This window comes from Podarcis tiliguerta, assembly GCF_965153285.1.
Source record: "Podarcis tiliguerta genome assembly, chromosome: 3".
NCBI classification, from domain to species: Eukaryota; Metazoa; Chordata; class Lepidosauria; order Squamata; family Lacertidae; genus Podarcis; species Podarcis tiliguerta.
In genome coordinates this window covers 27014540-27031358 of record NC_139536.1, presented here as the reverse complement: position 1 = coordinate 27031358, position 16819 = coordinate 27014540, and the positions used below count along the sequence as shown (strand labels likewise).

At 40.8% G+C, this 16819-nt stretch overlaps 1 protein-coding gene across 5 annotated transcripts in view; it reads left to right on the top strand.

Annotated features, from left to right (window-relative positions):
- USH2A (usherin) overlaps positions 1-16819 on the top strand; it is a 418893-nt gene that overhangs the window by 117962 nt on the left and 284112 nt on the right. For all 5 annotated transcript variants that reach the window (XM_083433263.1, XM_083433262.1, XM_083433261.1 and 2 more), the window contains exon 22: positions 8706-8836. In XM_083433263.1, the coding sequence (XP_083289389.1) occupies positions 8706-8836 (131 nt within the window). The remainder of the gene's footprint in view (positions 1-8705; positions 8837-16819) is intronic.

Sequence of the window (16819 nt, the reverse complement as noted above, 5' to 3'; positions counted from 1 at the left end):
CATAGTATGTAATGCGTAGCTTAGTATCGTATCCACGCTTTGGGCCTGGTTCTGTTGTGTGATTACTCTGCTCAGTAATGTGTGCTCAAGCATGCACTGCAGCTTGAGTTGCTGACGCACGGCGGAGGAGGATGACTGATGGATCTCCGCAATGGCAAGGCTGAGAGGGGAGACGCTCTGGCTGGGGCCGAGCCAGCTGGCTTTTTGTCCCCAGGTTCTGACAGTGACTATAGGCATAGAACCATAGCTGTCAACCGTCCCTTATTTGGCGGAAAACTGCCTTATCCCAGCGCCGTTTCCTGCTGCTGTCCCGGATTGATGATGTCCCTTAAATTTCCCAGGTTTCATGCTCGCCTGGCTCGGGAGGGAAGCAGTGGCTCGGGGTCCTCCAGCTCGAGAGAGCGAGATAGAGCGCGTGCATGAGCTGCCGCGTCTCCGTCTCTCCCTTTTCCCCCTCAGGGGCGCGTTGTGAGGAGACAGGTGGCGGTAGGTGGGCAGGCAGGCAGCCCCTCTCTTGCGAGACTTCCACCGCACTGCCAGGGGAAGCCAGAGGCGGCAGTGGCGGCTGAGGAGGCGGCCTGAGGGAAGAGGAAGGGGAGGGGATGGGGAGGGACACAGAAGGGTGGTGCTTCAGCGGCCGTGCCACCGCCGCAACCACCTCATGCCTTGGGCAAGAGTCTCTCTCCCTCCCTCCCTCTCTCTCGGGCGGGGAAGGGCCGATGGAACTCCTCCCGCCAGGACAACGGCAGCCCTGACGTGGTTCTTAGCATACCCTCCAACCAGTGCAGCATATTAATGTAGTGATTTCCCCCTATGCATCCCTTTCATAACTCTATTTTTATAAATCATTTGTCCATCCATAGTTCAAATTTTTACTACAAGTTTTCTGTCAATCCTACCAATGTATGTAACTCTTTACAATAGCTTTTCAAATAAATTATAAACTTTCCCCATTCTTTATTAAAGAGGTCCTTTTCCTGGTTTCTAATTCTGCCTGTAAGCTTTTCTCAACGTTGTTCATCAGTTTTGTCTGCCACTCTTCTTTGGTCGGAGTTGTAGACCCTTAGGATCATCAACCCCCTGCAAAACACAGTCAGTTGCAGCAAAAGCAGCATGGCTCCATCAGTGCCGAATTTCTGTATAAGCTAAGCAAAATCCCTTATTTTGGCTGCTGATCCCTTATTTTCGAGGCTGCTGGTCCCTTATTTTCAAATCTGTAAATTGACAGCTATGCATAGAACTTTTCTCAGTTCAGGCACAACTCATCTTTAATGTGGAAAGAAAACCTCCAGACTTTCTAATAACATGTGTGTGACCAAGGGTGCAGACTGTCAGCTGCAAATTTATTCATAAAAACGTTAGATTAAACAGAAACTATACCACTGTAAGCATGGAAAAGTCCTCAAACAGGGAGCAGCCACTGCTTCATTGTCATAGGATATTAGGAGTGTAATCTCATACCTAACAGAGATTTACTCTGCTTACAGTCTCCATCTTGGAAAAGCTGGTTTATAGTTGCAATATCCAGCCTATTTTACTGTTATGCTTTTCTCATTGGAAAAGAGAAAAGGAAAAGGAAACTTAATGCTACAGGCCATTGAAAATAATCAGTTCATGAGGCACAGTAAAACAACTGAAGAAAAAGGTCACTAACTACTGTATTGAGAGAGTTTGGATGTGCAAGTTATGTAGCTGAATCATCATCAGAAAAAAATATGCATCTGTATTTGATTGAAATGTGATCAGAAACTTGAAGGGCTTTTTCTTTTTCATTAGATTTTCACAGTCCCCATACCAAATAGTTTTCCACACAAAAGTTTGGTGAGTTTATTTATTCTGAGTGAAACAAACTGTTTTATGTCTCTACTGAAGAAGGTCACTGTGTCAAGAATAATTAGGGGAAATGGCACTGCAAACACTACAGGATGAAATATTGTATATTTCTTACTTTCAATTATTGCCTCCTTGGTAGAATCATTAGCATTTGGCAGATTTGTTGCTGAGTTTGTTGTTCTGCTTTGAAAGTTTGGGATAGGCTAGATGTAGCTTGATCTTCCTGCACTTCTGTCATGACTTGCAGTTCCTACTGAATTTCTTCCTTGATTTTTGCTGACCTTTTGCTTTGTCTCATTGTAGTCTGATCAAATAACTTTTCAGGTTTAGTTTTTCTTAAACTTGTGACTTCACGTCTCCTTTAATTAGGAAGGGCTGTGCTGTACAGGAGAATGATAGAAGGCAAAACTAAGAGGTTCAAGGAAAATTTATTTGCAAGCTAGTGAGGAATTTTGGAAACCAGTTCAATACATTTTTTTTTTTTTGAGTACCATTGGTTTTCCTTCCTCATGATTCTATGCTTTCACTTTGGCTTATTATCTGTCTCAGATCACTCCTAATCTTTTATTCACTATGTGCTTAGCCTAATCAATAAGCAGCCTCACTCACTGCAGAATTTCTACTTTATGTATGCTTTCAACTCTTCCAAATTGTAACGTGTCCAGATTCTGCCTTGGCTGGAGTACTTGTTGTCTAAATTTGTCATGTTTCAGATCATTACACTGACTTTAATTTTGATGTATTTGTATTTTACCCAGCTCTAGTCATGGTCTTTCCCCCTCAGTCAGTTTAATTACTTTTTGCTTGGGCAATGTTTGTATTACTAAAGCCATTATTAAACACAGGTTTACGCTGAGCCTAACAATGGAAATCAAAGAGATCACCAATTAGTTATTTGGATGACTTCAAGATGGGTTAAGTCCCTTACAGTTTAAGCTTTGTGAATATTATGAATAAGAAACTGTTTATTTCATGTAGCTTGCTTAAATTATCTCTTATCATGGGATGAACAACACTGACTCTAACCTCTGCTTTTTTTAAAAAAAAAGAGGGAATGAGAAGTAGAAGGCCAACAATTCTAGAATCTAGAAAGAATAATTCCTTTTGACTTGTTTACATATCTCATACCGTATTTTTCGCCCTATAGGACGCACTTTTCCCCCTCCAAAAATGAAGGGGAAATCTGGGTGCGTCCTATGGGGCGAATGCAGGCTTCGCGGACCACTCCGCAAACAGCAGGAGCGCTTCCGCTGCTGGCGGAGAGGTGCCTGCATGCCGAAGCCTGCGCGAGCTGAGCTCAGCGCGCCCAGGCTTCGCGGACCTCTCCGCCAGCAGCGGGAGCCAGCACTGGGCTCCCACGGCTTGCAGAGAGCTGCCTGTTTGGGGGCTGGGGTCGGGGGAAGCTCGGGCTTCCCCAACCCCGCGCCTGGGGGGGAAATAATTTTTTTCCTTTATTTCCCCCCCAAAAAACTAGGTGCGCCTTATGGGACGGTGCGTCCTATAGGGCGAAAAATACGGTAAGTGTGTATGTTTTACATTAGTGCTATATTTTACTGAAGTTCAAAGTTCCACAGAAAAGCGTATTCTAGTTGTATCAGGTTGCCAGTGAGGTCCAATCCTGGCAAGATAAGTCTAGTGCACCTGAGGCAGAAGACAAATGTCACAGCCATGCCACACATTTAAAGCATTATTATGCCACTTTAACAACCATGGCATAACCGAAAGATTCCTGGAAACTATAGTTTGTTAAGGTGTTGGGAGAGTCCTCATGGAGCAGCTGTTCTCAGCCATCCACATAATGCACTGCAGTAATCCAGGCAGGTTGTTACCAGAGTCCAACTTTTCTCTCACAGCTACTGAAATGGTCCTGTGAAGATACCCTGTGTTGTGAATAGGAAAGGGCAGACCAGGCTTAAGTTGGTCCATGTCTTTTTCACACATAACTGATAGGTAGTCTGTTTCATCCCATTTTCAAGTGCTTAAATTCTCAGTTATAAAATTTTATACATTTTCAAGAGGTAGGTCATTTTATCCTTCCTTCCTTCCTTCCTTCCTTCCTTCCTTCCTTCTTTCCTTCCAGATTATAAAGTGATTTGAGATATATACCTTCTTTACAAGTTCACACTGCTTGGAGCATCTAGAAAGCACATCACAGTACATTGTGGTTTAAAAATGTTTGTGAAAATGCTCCAGGAAACGAAAAGTCCATTATTACAGGAGGTCCGGAACTAACACAGATCTGGTAGGGAAAAATGCTGGTGACTTCCATGGGCACATGGGGGCAGCCATCTTTTTTCCGTACAATTATCCACAAAGGGACAGCTCATAAAGATATTTGGCTGCTTCCTGGAGCTTTTTCACAAGCATTTCAGCTTGTACAGCAGTTTAACACTTTCTAGCTGCTCCAAGCAGCCTGAAGCTGTAAAAAAGAAGACGAAGGGGCGGGAAGACAGAGAGGGCCCTTGGGTAAACTGTAATAACAACAACAACAACAATAATAAATCAGATGGACTATGCAGTGAAAGGTTTGTAGAACTGTGGACTACTTTGCATATATACTTTCCAACCTGCAATGACCCTGGGCAGTACAAATCAGGTATGTTTGTTTCAAAAGGTGGAGCATATAAAATCCTCAAGCTTCCCTAGTTATGAAGTATTCTTGAGTGGTACTATTACTGGCTGTGCAGGACATTTGCCCATGAAATATTATTTCTGTGACTTATGCATCCAGTCCAATTGGTAATGATTGCATATGTCATTCATATTTCGAGAGATAAGTAAATATATATATTGGTTTTAGGCACTCTGGCTGTATCTGAGGATGCAGTTTATATAATATAAAAACGTTGATAATTAACTGCATTATTTCACCCCCACTCTCTTGATATGTTGGAAATTAGATGCATGAAGAGTACCAACCTTCACTTTACAGATGGTCCATGAAATTAGGCCAGGAGAAGTTAAATGACTTGACTAATGTTCTACGCTGTGTCTGTGGCAGAACTTGGTGCAGAATCCATCTCTCTTAATTTACAATCCCTAACCACTAGCCATTGTTCTCTTCCTAAACAAAACATCATTCAGGAGCTAGGAGGGGAAAGTGCTTCTAATACATCAAATCTTATCAAATGACTCTAAACTTATCTCGCCTTTGTTTTCACCAAGGTTTGCTGTAAATCTTCTTAACTAGAGAGCAACAGGACTGGTGTCCTTGCTAAAAAGAGAAGATTGATTTACTATATTCATACAGAGGCAGGCAGCTGGTTCCAGTGGGTACATAATAATGAATGTAAGCCTGTAGACACTTAAGAAAGTCTTAAAGATTGGATGATGTTATAAATGTTTGTATAGTAGAAAAACTGAAAAGGTTTTATCCCCAATGTCTGTTTTGAATAACTGTGCAAAAAAAGCCCCTTTACACTATCTTAGAGGTTTCTTATTCCTCAAATACTCTAATTGATTGCTCATTGGGCTCAGTCAGCCCAAAGTAGAGAGAAACTTTGTACAGACATCATTAGTTTTTCTCCATTTAAAGATTAATCATGAAGAGCTCTGGCTCTTTAATTCTGTAATTTGTATATTTAATGGGCTGCTGCAGAATCTATGACAGTAATTAGCATAGCCTGAAAACTCATTAATACGCAACAACATGATTAATGCAACATTAATGCAAACATGACTGAAGTTATTTGGGTTATGTAGTAAGAAGATTAAAGCTAAAATGTCCTGTTTGTTTTACCAGTAGTGGGTATAATGGGGTGGCAAAAAAAATAAAAACAGGTATCAAATTTGTCACTTTAACATAACAGAATGTACTTGATCAGAATGTACTAAATCAAGATGATTTCCTTGATCCAGAATGATAGGATGTATAGAACACCATTCCTTTGGTCCTTTTATTAATTCCTTTATTCAGCCACCCACCCACATTCAGATTTGTTTACAATTCTTTTTCTTTACCTATTTAGATTGACCTCCTTTAGCTTCTGGTTGCTTTGAGATATTGCAACGATAATAACGGGGGCAGGGGGGACTAATTAGTTTATTATATTTTTCAAATCTGCCCCAGATCAAAGTTACTACTTTAAGAAAGTATCACAAAGTATCGCTTATGAAAGGAGCCTCAGTATGAAAGTCAGGAATCTCCGTCATCCGGTCTCCCCAGGACCTTAGCCCACCCCATTCACTTGGGTTCTCCAACTCTCAGGAAAGCGATTGGGAGGATTTAGCGGATGGAGCATGCCAAAAGTCATCTCATGACAGCCCCTTCTGATAGTACTTTTCTGAATCCAACCCAAGGAGTTTTAGGAATGTTCCTTTTTCTGCTACCAGCAGAGTTAAGTTGGCTATATTTGCACTACTATCAATTTCCATGAAAAATCACTTGTTCACTGTTCCTAAAGATAGTTGTGTTGTAGAAGGTATCGTACCTCTTGGTCGAAAGTAAGGCTACATAGTTTTTCATCTTAGAGCCATCCAGCAAAACACAGAAAGTGTATGACAGAGTGATGTGGAAAGTTGAGAACAATGAAGAGAATAGAATAAAATATATGAAATCAGGAGGTAATTGAGACACTCAGTGGCTCAGCAGGCTGTAGGAAAGAGCTGGAAAAATATATTAAAGAGACCTTTCGCCATCCAGCTCTAGCCTTTATTTAATATAATAATATTCAAAGCTTCTCAATTAAGGGTCCAACTATATATTACAGTGGTGCCTCGCAAGACGAAATTAATTCGTTCTGCGAGTTTTTTCGTTCTGCGAGTTTTTTCGTCTTGCGAAGCACCACTGTGTATTGACGGTTTCCCATAGGAATGCATTGGCGGTTTTTTTAAAAAGGCGCAAGACGTTTCGTCTTGCGAAGCAAGCCCATAGGGAAATCCGTCTTGTGAAGCAACTCAGAAAACGAAAAACTCTTTCGTCTTGCGAGTTTTTCGTCTTCCGAGGCATTCGTCTTGCGAGGTACCACTGTACAGGTACCATGTGGCAGCTCCTTGATAGAGATCTAATGTGGTTTCTATAACATATATGCTGGCAAAGCAACGCTGATAGAAAGAGAGCAATTTCAAGAGGATCTTACTGAATCACATGACACATCTACACACTGCAGCCGGCACACTAATGTGTCACGATACACCGTTTGGAAAGCTCTGCAATAGACCAATGGCTCAAAACTTGCTGTTCTTAGAACATGACATGCCACACCAGTATCATTACCAAACGCACTAGTACAAATACTGTCAAGAGTTTAGGTATTATTTACAGGACTGTCAGGCAATTACTGAAGCTGACTCTTTTACCTTGTGTCTCTTATTAGTTGTTTTAATGTTGGTTTTTATGTATTTTTAATCTGCCTTCAATATTTTAGTAGCAATCAGTTTTAAAAAGGTAAATATATGTAAAGGAATACTCAGGAATTAAGCAACCATGACATTGCCCTGAGGACAAATTTCTCTGTTTTTCCCTCCAGTTCTCCTTTTTCTTTGTGCCACCCCTAGCCCTCTGAAATGCCACCTGAACACTAAAGGAGATTTTGATTATATCCCCTGTTATGTTTATTCAAAGTCAATTGTTGCATAGCTCTGAACAGCTACTTTAATAGCATGATTGATGTTCATTATCTCAAGTGAACGTCTTAATATTTGTGAGTACACTGTGATGCACTCGGTGACAACCTGTGGCATGATTAAAGTCTGTGGGTCAAAGGATATTGCTTGTGGCGTGAGGTAATTAGTAGCCTTATGTAATATGAATACGTGTTGCAGTTATGATTCTTTAATTTTTCATAATAGTTTCTGTCTACACAAAGAGCTTCCCATTACTTATTATTTTCTGCCTGGCAAAGGAAGGGAAAAAATGAATATGAAGAAGTTGATTCATTTGCTACAGCTGGGTAAAACCCAATAAATTAGCCTGCTCTGTGTTTAATGTGCTAAGGGGGAACCACAAGGATATGGGTATGAGTAGATATGAAGTAAGAGCACATTGTTAATCATAACTGCCCTTGTTGAAAACAGCATGGAATCCCACAAATAATTTTAATATTCGTCACAAAAGTGCCAAAATTGTGTCAATAAAATCCTCATCAAATGCTTACTTTTCACTGTCCTCCTAAGTACATGCTTTTTCCTGCCTAGCAGCCATAATTGTAGACAAGGCCAGCCCAAGACATTTTGCTGCCTGAGGCGGAGCAGCAAATTGCATCCCTTGCTTCATGTCAAGGCACATAGTACTATCCAAAGCCAGTCAACTTCTTTTGACACCTGAGGCAGAAAATTTTCCAAGTGCTTATTCTCCATGACAGTAAAATACAGTATGGGGTTCTTTGTACAAAGGCTTACATTACTTCCTAGAGTAACAATCTCAGGTTATGGGGTCATGTGGTCACTCTAGGAGGTCCTGCCAGGATGTCAGCCTGTGTACAAAGAGCCCCCAGTCTTCCATTTTGTACATTTAATAAGGCAAGTGTAACACACACACTTGCCTCTAATGGAATTCCTTCAGAGTTCTTCCATTCTCGAAAAATGAGGGAGAACAAAACACCACTTTTGTGGAAAGGGAAGACTTATTAAAATAGGAGGTGGGGTTTGACACAGCATAGGAATAAACCATCTTTATTAGTGGTAGGAGGAAAGCAGATGGAAAAGTGAACTTCATCTTTCATGAGGTACATTTTTAGAAAGCAACACCTGAGCAGGTAATTTTTCTAGCATATTCAGAACTCATGTAAAATGCATCATGTGCTTCAAGTGCACATATTTCCCCTGGCCCCCCTGGATAGTAGTTCTGGCTTTTTGTTTCTTATTAGACACATTGATTTCTATGAATGCATGAAAAACTGAGAGGTAAATAATATCCTTTTATTTCTAACCAGGCATTAAAGTGAGTTTCAGAACTAAGGAACTTGATGGTCTAATTCTTTTCTCCGTGTCACCTGGGAATCAAGAGGAATATATTGTACTTCAGTTGCAGAGGGGACGTCCTTACTTTCTCTTTGATCCTCAGGTATAGTAAATTTGCCAGTCTCAAAAGCATTTTATACCTTTTAATGATATGATTTTTCTTCTTTTTCTGCTTATTAATTAATAGGTTAATGGGCTCATTTAAATTGAATGTAGTGAAGTTTGTTAGAGGACAGAAGTTTAAAACCTATTGTTTCTCTTGCACTGAATTACTAATAAGTTACGAAGTCAAATAGAGTTAAATTTCTGCATTAAAATTGTTTGGACCCCATGAAAAACTGACACTAAGATTGTATAACTCAAGATCTTTGTGGATGCAGACAGAACTTCAGTAATATAATCTCAAGCTCTGCAAAGCTGACAACACTCCTTTTAAAACTAGATTATCTAATGAAATAAAAAACTGTTTATTATGTAAAAATAACACAAATGTCAGCATTGCCAGTATTTTTTTTAAAAATGTATGTATTAAAAAGTGTACATGCTAATTCAAATATAAGTTTGGCAGAAGAAAAATAAACCTATGATTAGACAGCCTAAGAAGAAACTTTGAAAAGAAATGAGAATAATGTGGATTTTGAATATATTACATATATTAAGGGCTTTCTTGTGACTGTATCACCAGTGTGAAGTACAGCATGTCTTTTTTTGCTGCCAGTGTGTGGCAAGAATTCTGGAAGCATTCCTGAATATATTGCTCTGTGAGCTGCACTTGTCAAAGTGTAGGGACCAGACCAGACCAGTTAAATGTAGATCAGATTTAGGCTTGTTGTCCCCATACGCAAAAAATGGACAAAAAGGCATCGTAAAAACTGACAAATACACTGTGACGTGAAGTTTCATACCAACATATGAATTGCTTTGCTAGTCCATCATCTAGTCCCTATTTGCTAGTCCTTATTTCCAACAATAGGGTGGCTAGCAAGTTAATTACTAAGCCAATTTAGCAATATTACAGTGGTTTTATTATTATTGGAAGCTAAGACCTGCCCCTTGCGTATGATATAGTCCTTACATCAGTCTTGCATGGAGGCTACAGGTTACAGTTCCAGGACTGATGAGGCCCTGGGCATGGTGTGTTCTGGTGCACCAGAGTGTATTTTTTTAAAGAGGCACAGGGCAAGCATCAACATTGGACTTCGCCAGGGAACATCTAAAGCCCTGGCAGCTGCTTAAGGACACCAGATGCTGACTCCGGTCCTGACTTTAGTAGATACACAATGGGCTTGATGACCAACTATGAAAAGCTGCCAAGGTCTTCCCCAGTGCAATTTCTATCACCACTGTCCTGCTCACCATCCTAATGGGTCTGATGAACATACACCACAAGATTGCTGGTGTGGGCAGAAAAGCCACTAGGAAGAGTAGGGTGGAAATAAAAGATGTAGAGAGCCAGGCAGAATTTGGGGGACTGGAAGTAGGAAGAAAGGCTGAGGAATTCCCATGTAGGAGCTAGCTGGGGCAGAGTGGAAGCAACTTTGCATCCAGGCAAGTGGTGTGGCTGCTGGAGACTGAAGTCATGCTTGTTAGCCTGGGGAAGAGGTTTAAGCCAACATACCTCCAGCCTTGCCTTCTCCCTGGAAGGCCCCTAGCAAGCGAAGAAATGACAAGCCTCAGGAACCCACTAGAAGGGCTGGTCAGGCAGTTTGAAGGTACATCTCTTACCAAGAGGTCTGGATACATAGGGAGCTTATAACCTGGAAGGATGAGGAGACCCTTTCCAGGAGGGCACCAAGAGGGAAATATATTAGACAGGGCTAATATATGAGACCAACAAAGGTCCGTATAGTTAAAGCCATGGTTTTCCCAGTAGTAATGTATGGAAGTGAGAGCTGGACCATAAAGAAGGCTGATCGCTGAAGAATTGATGCTTTTGAATTATGGTGCTGGAGGAGACTCTTGAGAGTCCCATAGACTGCAAGAAGATCAAACCTATCCATTCTTAAGGAAATCAGCCCTGAGTGCTCACTGGAAGGACAGATCCTGAAGCTGAGGCTCCAATACTTTGGCCACCTCATGGGAAGAGAAGACTCCCTGGAAAAGACCCTGATGTTGGGAAAGATGGAGGGCACAAGGAGAAGGGGACGACAGAGGACGAGATGGTTGGACAGTGTTCTCGAAGCTACCAGCATGAGTTTGACCAAACTGCGGGAGGCAGTGGAAGATAGGATTGCCTGGCGTGCTCTGGTCCATGGGGTCATGAAGAGTCGGACACAACTAAATGACTAAACAACAACAATATATGAGAAGAATGCTAGTCCTTATCCACCTTCCCTGCCTCCCTGAGTTAGTTACTTGGGTTTACGTAGACCAGGGGTGGGTGGGTGCAGGAAGGTGACATTTGTGCCTGAATGGATCAATTGTCAACCTGGACATCTAGATCCTGCTATCTGAGACCCAAATTGAGACAAAGCAGAACTTGAAGCAGTTGAGAAGGCACTCTGTGATGTATTTGGAATTAGAAGAAATATTCTCACCCGAAGAACCTTAGAAAGAGTTGTTGCTGTTTTGTAGTGTTAGGGGTAGTGGAGCCGTACATGCCCTGAGATCCCCTGGACTTTCTGTTGTGCTGCGTGAACACTTAGGTTATATAAATCGAGCTGTTCAACTGCATCTTGCCTTCAGTTCTTTCATTGGACTCAGAACATCATATGGAGGTGGAGCCTTCTGACATGGACACCACATAACAAGAAAATGAAACGGAAGCGAAACTTGCCCTTGGTGGCCTGTTATGTATGTTGGTCTACTTATCTAGCCTCCTCTTTCCACAAATACATGTATTGATAATTCATCTTATTGGTCATTAGGAGTTTTCATCCCCCACTGGTGAAAAGTTAGAGTTTTGGTGAGGAGACCATAGAAGGATCTAGATAAGAATAACTTCTTTTTTTAAAGTGCAGTTCCCTTTCCACCTGCACATAACTGGCATGAGAATGCAAGGGTTTTCTCCTGGAGAGACCTGCTTCTTTCTATAGCTTTTTATAAGGGCTATTCTTGTCCAAATCTTGCTTAACAGAATATTTAAATGTGATTACTATAGTTGAAATTCTTTTACTCCAAAGCAATTCCTATTAGAGCTGACAGCACTGTTACAAAGTAAATGGGTTGTGGACTGTAGTCATTCAGCTTTTAACATGTTACAGAAGCGTTCAGAGGAATGTGTCTCATATCTGCAGAGTGATTTTCTCCAACTTTTGACTCTGGTTGGCATATTCCCTTATGTAGCTTAAAATGTTGAAATTGTGTTGCTACAAAAGTGATTTCTGATGAATAAAATTAAATGCTCCAGATTGTTGCCAAAACATATAAAGAATCACTTTTGTAGACACCTCATCTTTGGCATGCAGCATCGTTTGTAACAATTTTAACGCTAACTAAGTACACTTTGATGAGACAGCATTTAATAAAATGCTCATTAATTTCATCATTAGCAAGGGTATGCTAAGAAGTAAGCCAGTTTCTTATGTCACGCCCAATTAGCATCCCATGCTAGTAATCCCATTAGTATTGTTGAATTCACTAATGGAAAAACTAATGGGCATGCTACCAGGGCACATTAATTGGGCATGACACCAGTTCTGGTTTTAATTATTAAACTACGATAATGAAATGTGTGTTTGTAAAATATTAAAATGTTGAAATAGGGTGGAAGACAATAAAAAATAGTGTATGAAACGGAAAGCTTGTTGGCCTGTAAAATGCATTCTCGTGGGACAGAGAACTTCTCTGTGTACCAATATATCAGACTGATGAAAAGCAGTAACTCTGATGAATACTTACTCTTTTTGAAAATAAGCACACATACCTTTTGAAAATGCTTAGGATTTTATCTCTAGTAATCAGTGTACTTGAGAAACGAAGAGCTAGGAGGAAACAGGTCATTTAACTACTAAGTAAGAGCTTTTATGTAGCAACATATTTTGTTAAAAAATTATATTGTCATTGATGTATCATTTATCTTGTATTTTAAACTAATATTTGGGCATCTTTGTCCAAGACACTCCTACTGTAGTGGCAGACATAAACAAATCTTAGACGCAGGTCTGATTGACATAGCTGTGTTATTGTTGATGGCTACTGAAAATATGCTTATAATACATCATGCACTGAATCTGCTGTTACTATTTATGTGCCATTTTAACTTTGACTACTGTGAAACATGTTGAGCTGCTTGATACTGCCTTTCCACAAAGCTGTACATAATATGAATCTTAATTTGGATATATCCCCAGATAATATATTTTATTACAGTCTCCTTCATAAAGAACAAACACTAATTAAACAAGAAGTTCCCTATAACACACATTCATTCTAGAATGAATGCATGAGCACTGTCATTGCGTTTTCCTGTTGTTTTTAGTATTGTGCTTACATCTGTTTTGCTTCCTACAAATCTAAAATTTATAGAGTTCATTTACCAGGCCGTTAGTCATTCAGATCACTAAAATCATGACTCTTGTGTAATAGGTTACAATTATGTATGTGTTTGGATACATTTATTTTAATACAAATGGAGAAAATTATGATTATACAGAAGTTTAGTTTTAAATGCACTTCTTACATACAAATGATACCAGGAAGCTGTCTCCTACAAATGCTATCACATGCCTGTCTTGGGGTGTGCGATTGCTCTTTTAAGGATTGGGCTAATTATTCCAAGACAGCCATCATTTATCCAAATACAGATTCTACATCCACTTTTGACAATATACTCTTCCTGAAGCTGCTAGGCATGGTGCTGCAAAGAGCTTTCCATAAATAATCTGCAGTGTTTGAAAAAGGATGCAATTAGTGTCAAAAAAAAAAAAAGCTATTGATTTTTCTGTCTTTGGACGCAGAGCTAGGACCCACTAACACCTTCCCCTTCCCCTTTTACATCCCCCTACTCTGAGCTGCAAAAGGAACTTTGGATGAAATAAAGTGAAGTTGAAATGTTGATCTTATTTCTCCTGCAGCTCTAGTGAAAAGTAGGGATACCGTGGTAATCTGACAGTTCGATTTCCAACACAGATATTGTTTCACTGGTACGAGCAATTACCTGGACCTTCCTTATGTTCAATTCTGTCTAGTTTACTTTTTACCAGGGGGAGAGAAATAATCAGCAGGTGGATGTGCAAACTCTTGCGCAAACTCACCAGAGAGAGAAACAAGCAGGAGGCTGAATGCACATCAGAACACATGTTGGAATGAGCATCTAAGTGCACATCTTGCCAGCAAAGCATGTCAGTAGGATGCACATTCCACTATACATACAAATTGCATTCCCACCTACATCTAGTAAACATGCATGTTTTGTCCTTTCCACTATAATGTGCATCCGTTTGAATAATTTATTTTTCAGGAGTGAACTGGCGTATAAAACAGAACTCTGGATGTTTCAAAGTTGTTTTCAGAAAAAGAAAGATATCACAATACCTTGGAAATAAGGTGGAAATATTTTATACAGACCTTAAAAGAACTTAAAATCTGCTCCTGGGCATTGGAGAATAGTATGGGAATAAGTGTTGGGGGCGGCAGATGGAAAGGGAGTTAGAGTGAATCACATCCTCTTATGTGAATGGAGCAGAAGCTTGGTGCTCAAGTCTTAGTGTCCAAACATGGTTCTTGGAAAGTTAAGTGAAAATGGCTCAGTCCAGGATTCAAAGAACCATGAAATTAGTTCCATGAGTTCAAGGGAGCTTTTCTTAACCAGTAGTAAAAGTGAAAAGTTCCATCATGTAAGAAGAAAGCTCCCTACGTATGTCCAAGCAGATCTTTAAATTCTAGTATTGATGGGTGTTACCTAACTATGTCATACTCAGAATAGATGCACTGAAATCAGTGGACATAAATTGGTTGTGACTAACAAGTCCATTGATTTCACTGGGTCTACTCAAAGTATGATTTAGTCAGATGGCACTCATTATGGTTTCATCTTCTGGTTTAGGCTGCAAACCAAACCCTGTCCAGGAAGTAGAGGAACTTGATGGAGCACCAGGATCCTCCACTGGTTGGGGTGGAAATTGAGAGGAGGTTAGACAGACTGCGGCACCAGCCTGGCATTGGCTTAGCAACTGAGCCTGAATTGGGCCTGGTGTTGCTGCATGATGGCAGTCAGGCAGCCTTGGGATCCAGTGGATGAAAGGGTACCTCATTCCTCCACATCTCATCCTCACCTGTCAGGGAACTGCCATCAGTGCCGGAGGGAGAGAGCAAAATCCAGAGGGATTCCGGAGAGCGTCCCGGGATTGGGAGAGGCAGCCCATCTTCTGGGGAAGAGAATCAGCGTAGCACCAGTGGAGAAGGGGGGCAGATGGGGGAAGCGGCGAGGCGGTCCCATGACTCCTTGCCGGGGACCAGCAGGGAGAGTAGAGGTCCTCCGCTGCCTACGCCCTCCTTGCGCAGAAGGCTTTCGCGCAGAGAGAGTAGGGGAAGACTAGGCATCAAAGAGCTTCTTTGCTGGAAGAAGTTTAGGAAATGCCCACTGACGGATTCTGCCAGCGATTGAGACAGCCACGGGTGAGTGGCTGTCCGGACAGAAAAGGTTCACTCAGGCAATCCAGCCAGGTGTTTGCACCGGCTTATGCACGAGCAACCCCTAGAACCATTACATCACCCAATATCAGAACTTTTTGTGGGCTGCTGTTGGTGGGGATCCTGTCAGTGACATGTTTGCCTACCCACGTGTTCGGCAGGCATAACAAGGAGCTCTGCATTGGTGGAGTCTGGCAGAACTAGGTGCAGAGTCACTTCTGCCCAATTCCTTCCCTACTCCCCAGCCCAGCAGGAGTTTCAATTGTAGTGCCTCTCTGTAAAGCAAGCATCCAAAAAAGAAGATGAAACCACAGCCAACAATAGTGCCCATGCTAGTCTTGACATACAAATTTGAAACAAATGTAAGAAATGCTTCTTTGTTGAGCTTCATAGATATTAGAGTTTTATTATATGTCACCATACCCATTAGTAGAGCTATAATAATACAAGTACAGTGGTACCTCAGTTCTCAAATGTAATCTGTTCTGGAAGCTCGTTTGGCTTCCAAAATGTTTGCAAACCAAGTCACAGCTTCCCATTGGTTGCAAGAGCATCTTGCACTCAGTGGAAGCTGCGTCACAGGTTCAGGTTCCAAAAAAAGTTTGAAAACGGAAGCATTTACTTCCGGGTTTTTGGTGTTCGAGAACTGAAACGTATGACAACGGAGGTGTTCAGGAACCAAGGTACCACTGTACTTTCTCTCATTTTTAACTAGGCTTTCCAATTAAAAGGTCTTAAGGTGGCTTACATTTCATTTATAAAACATTTTTTAAAAAATTAAAAAAGACTTGGAACCTAAAACTGTTGACAATGTGGTTGCAGCAATAGACGATGATTAAAACTGGAAATGGAAGGTGTAAATAATTTGTTGTCAAAGATTTGAGAAATGAGAGCATTTTTAATCTGGTGCATAAAGGATGACAGTTTTGGAATCGGGTGAATATGTCTTGCTTTAGAATGTAGAGAAGGGAGTTATCATAAATAAATTAAACACAGGCCATTTAGTGCTTTAAAAAGGTCAAAACCCAACAACTCTTTAACTGTTCCCTGAAGCCAATAGGAAGCCAGAATAGATTCTGGAGCCCTGGTTTATGTAGTCCTGGGGACTCACTCCTGTTAGATTGCTATGTAACATTTCACATCATCTAACGCTTCTGAGTAATAACCCATAAAGTAAAATGCTGTATTTAATATTACAAAAGGTACTTTTGAATTGCTACCTCTCTTGTGGTGTGCGAAGGATTTTTTTGACATGTTCCAGTATATAAACACTGGGTTTGTGTATATATATGTTGGTTTATTTATTTAGTAGATTTATATCCCACTTTTTTACTAGGGTCCTCAAGTGGCTAATAATATTTATAAAATGCAATAGATATGTCAAGAAACGCAGGCACACAAATGTTCTAGTTTTAGGGTGGGATTCATTTAATGAGTCCCATCAACAGGAGCCCTATACAGAGACTTCTACTTGTGCAATGGGGTTTCTTTCCTCCTACCATTGTGCAAGCAA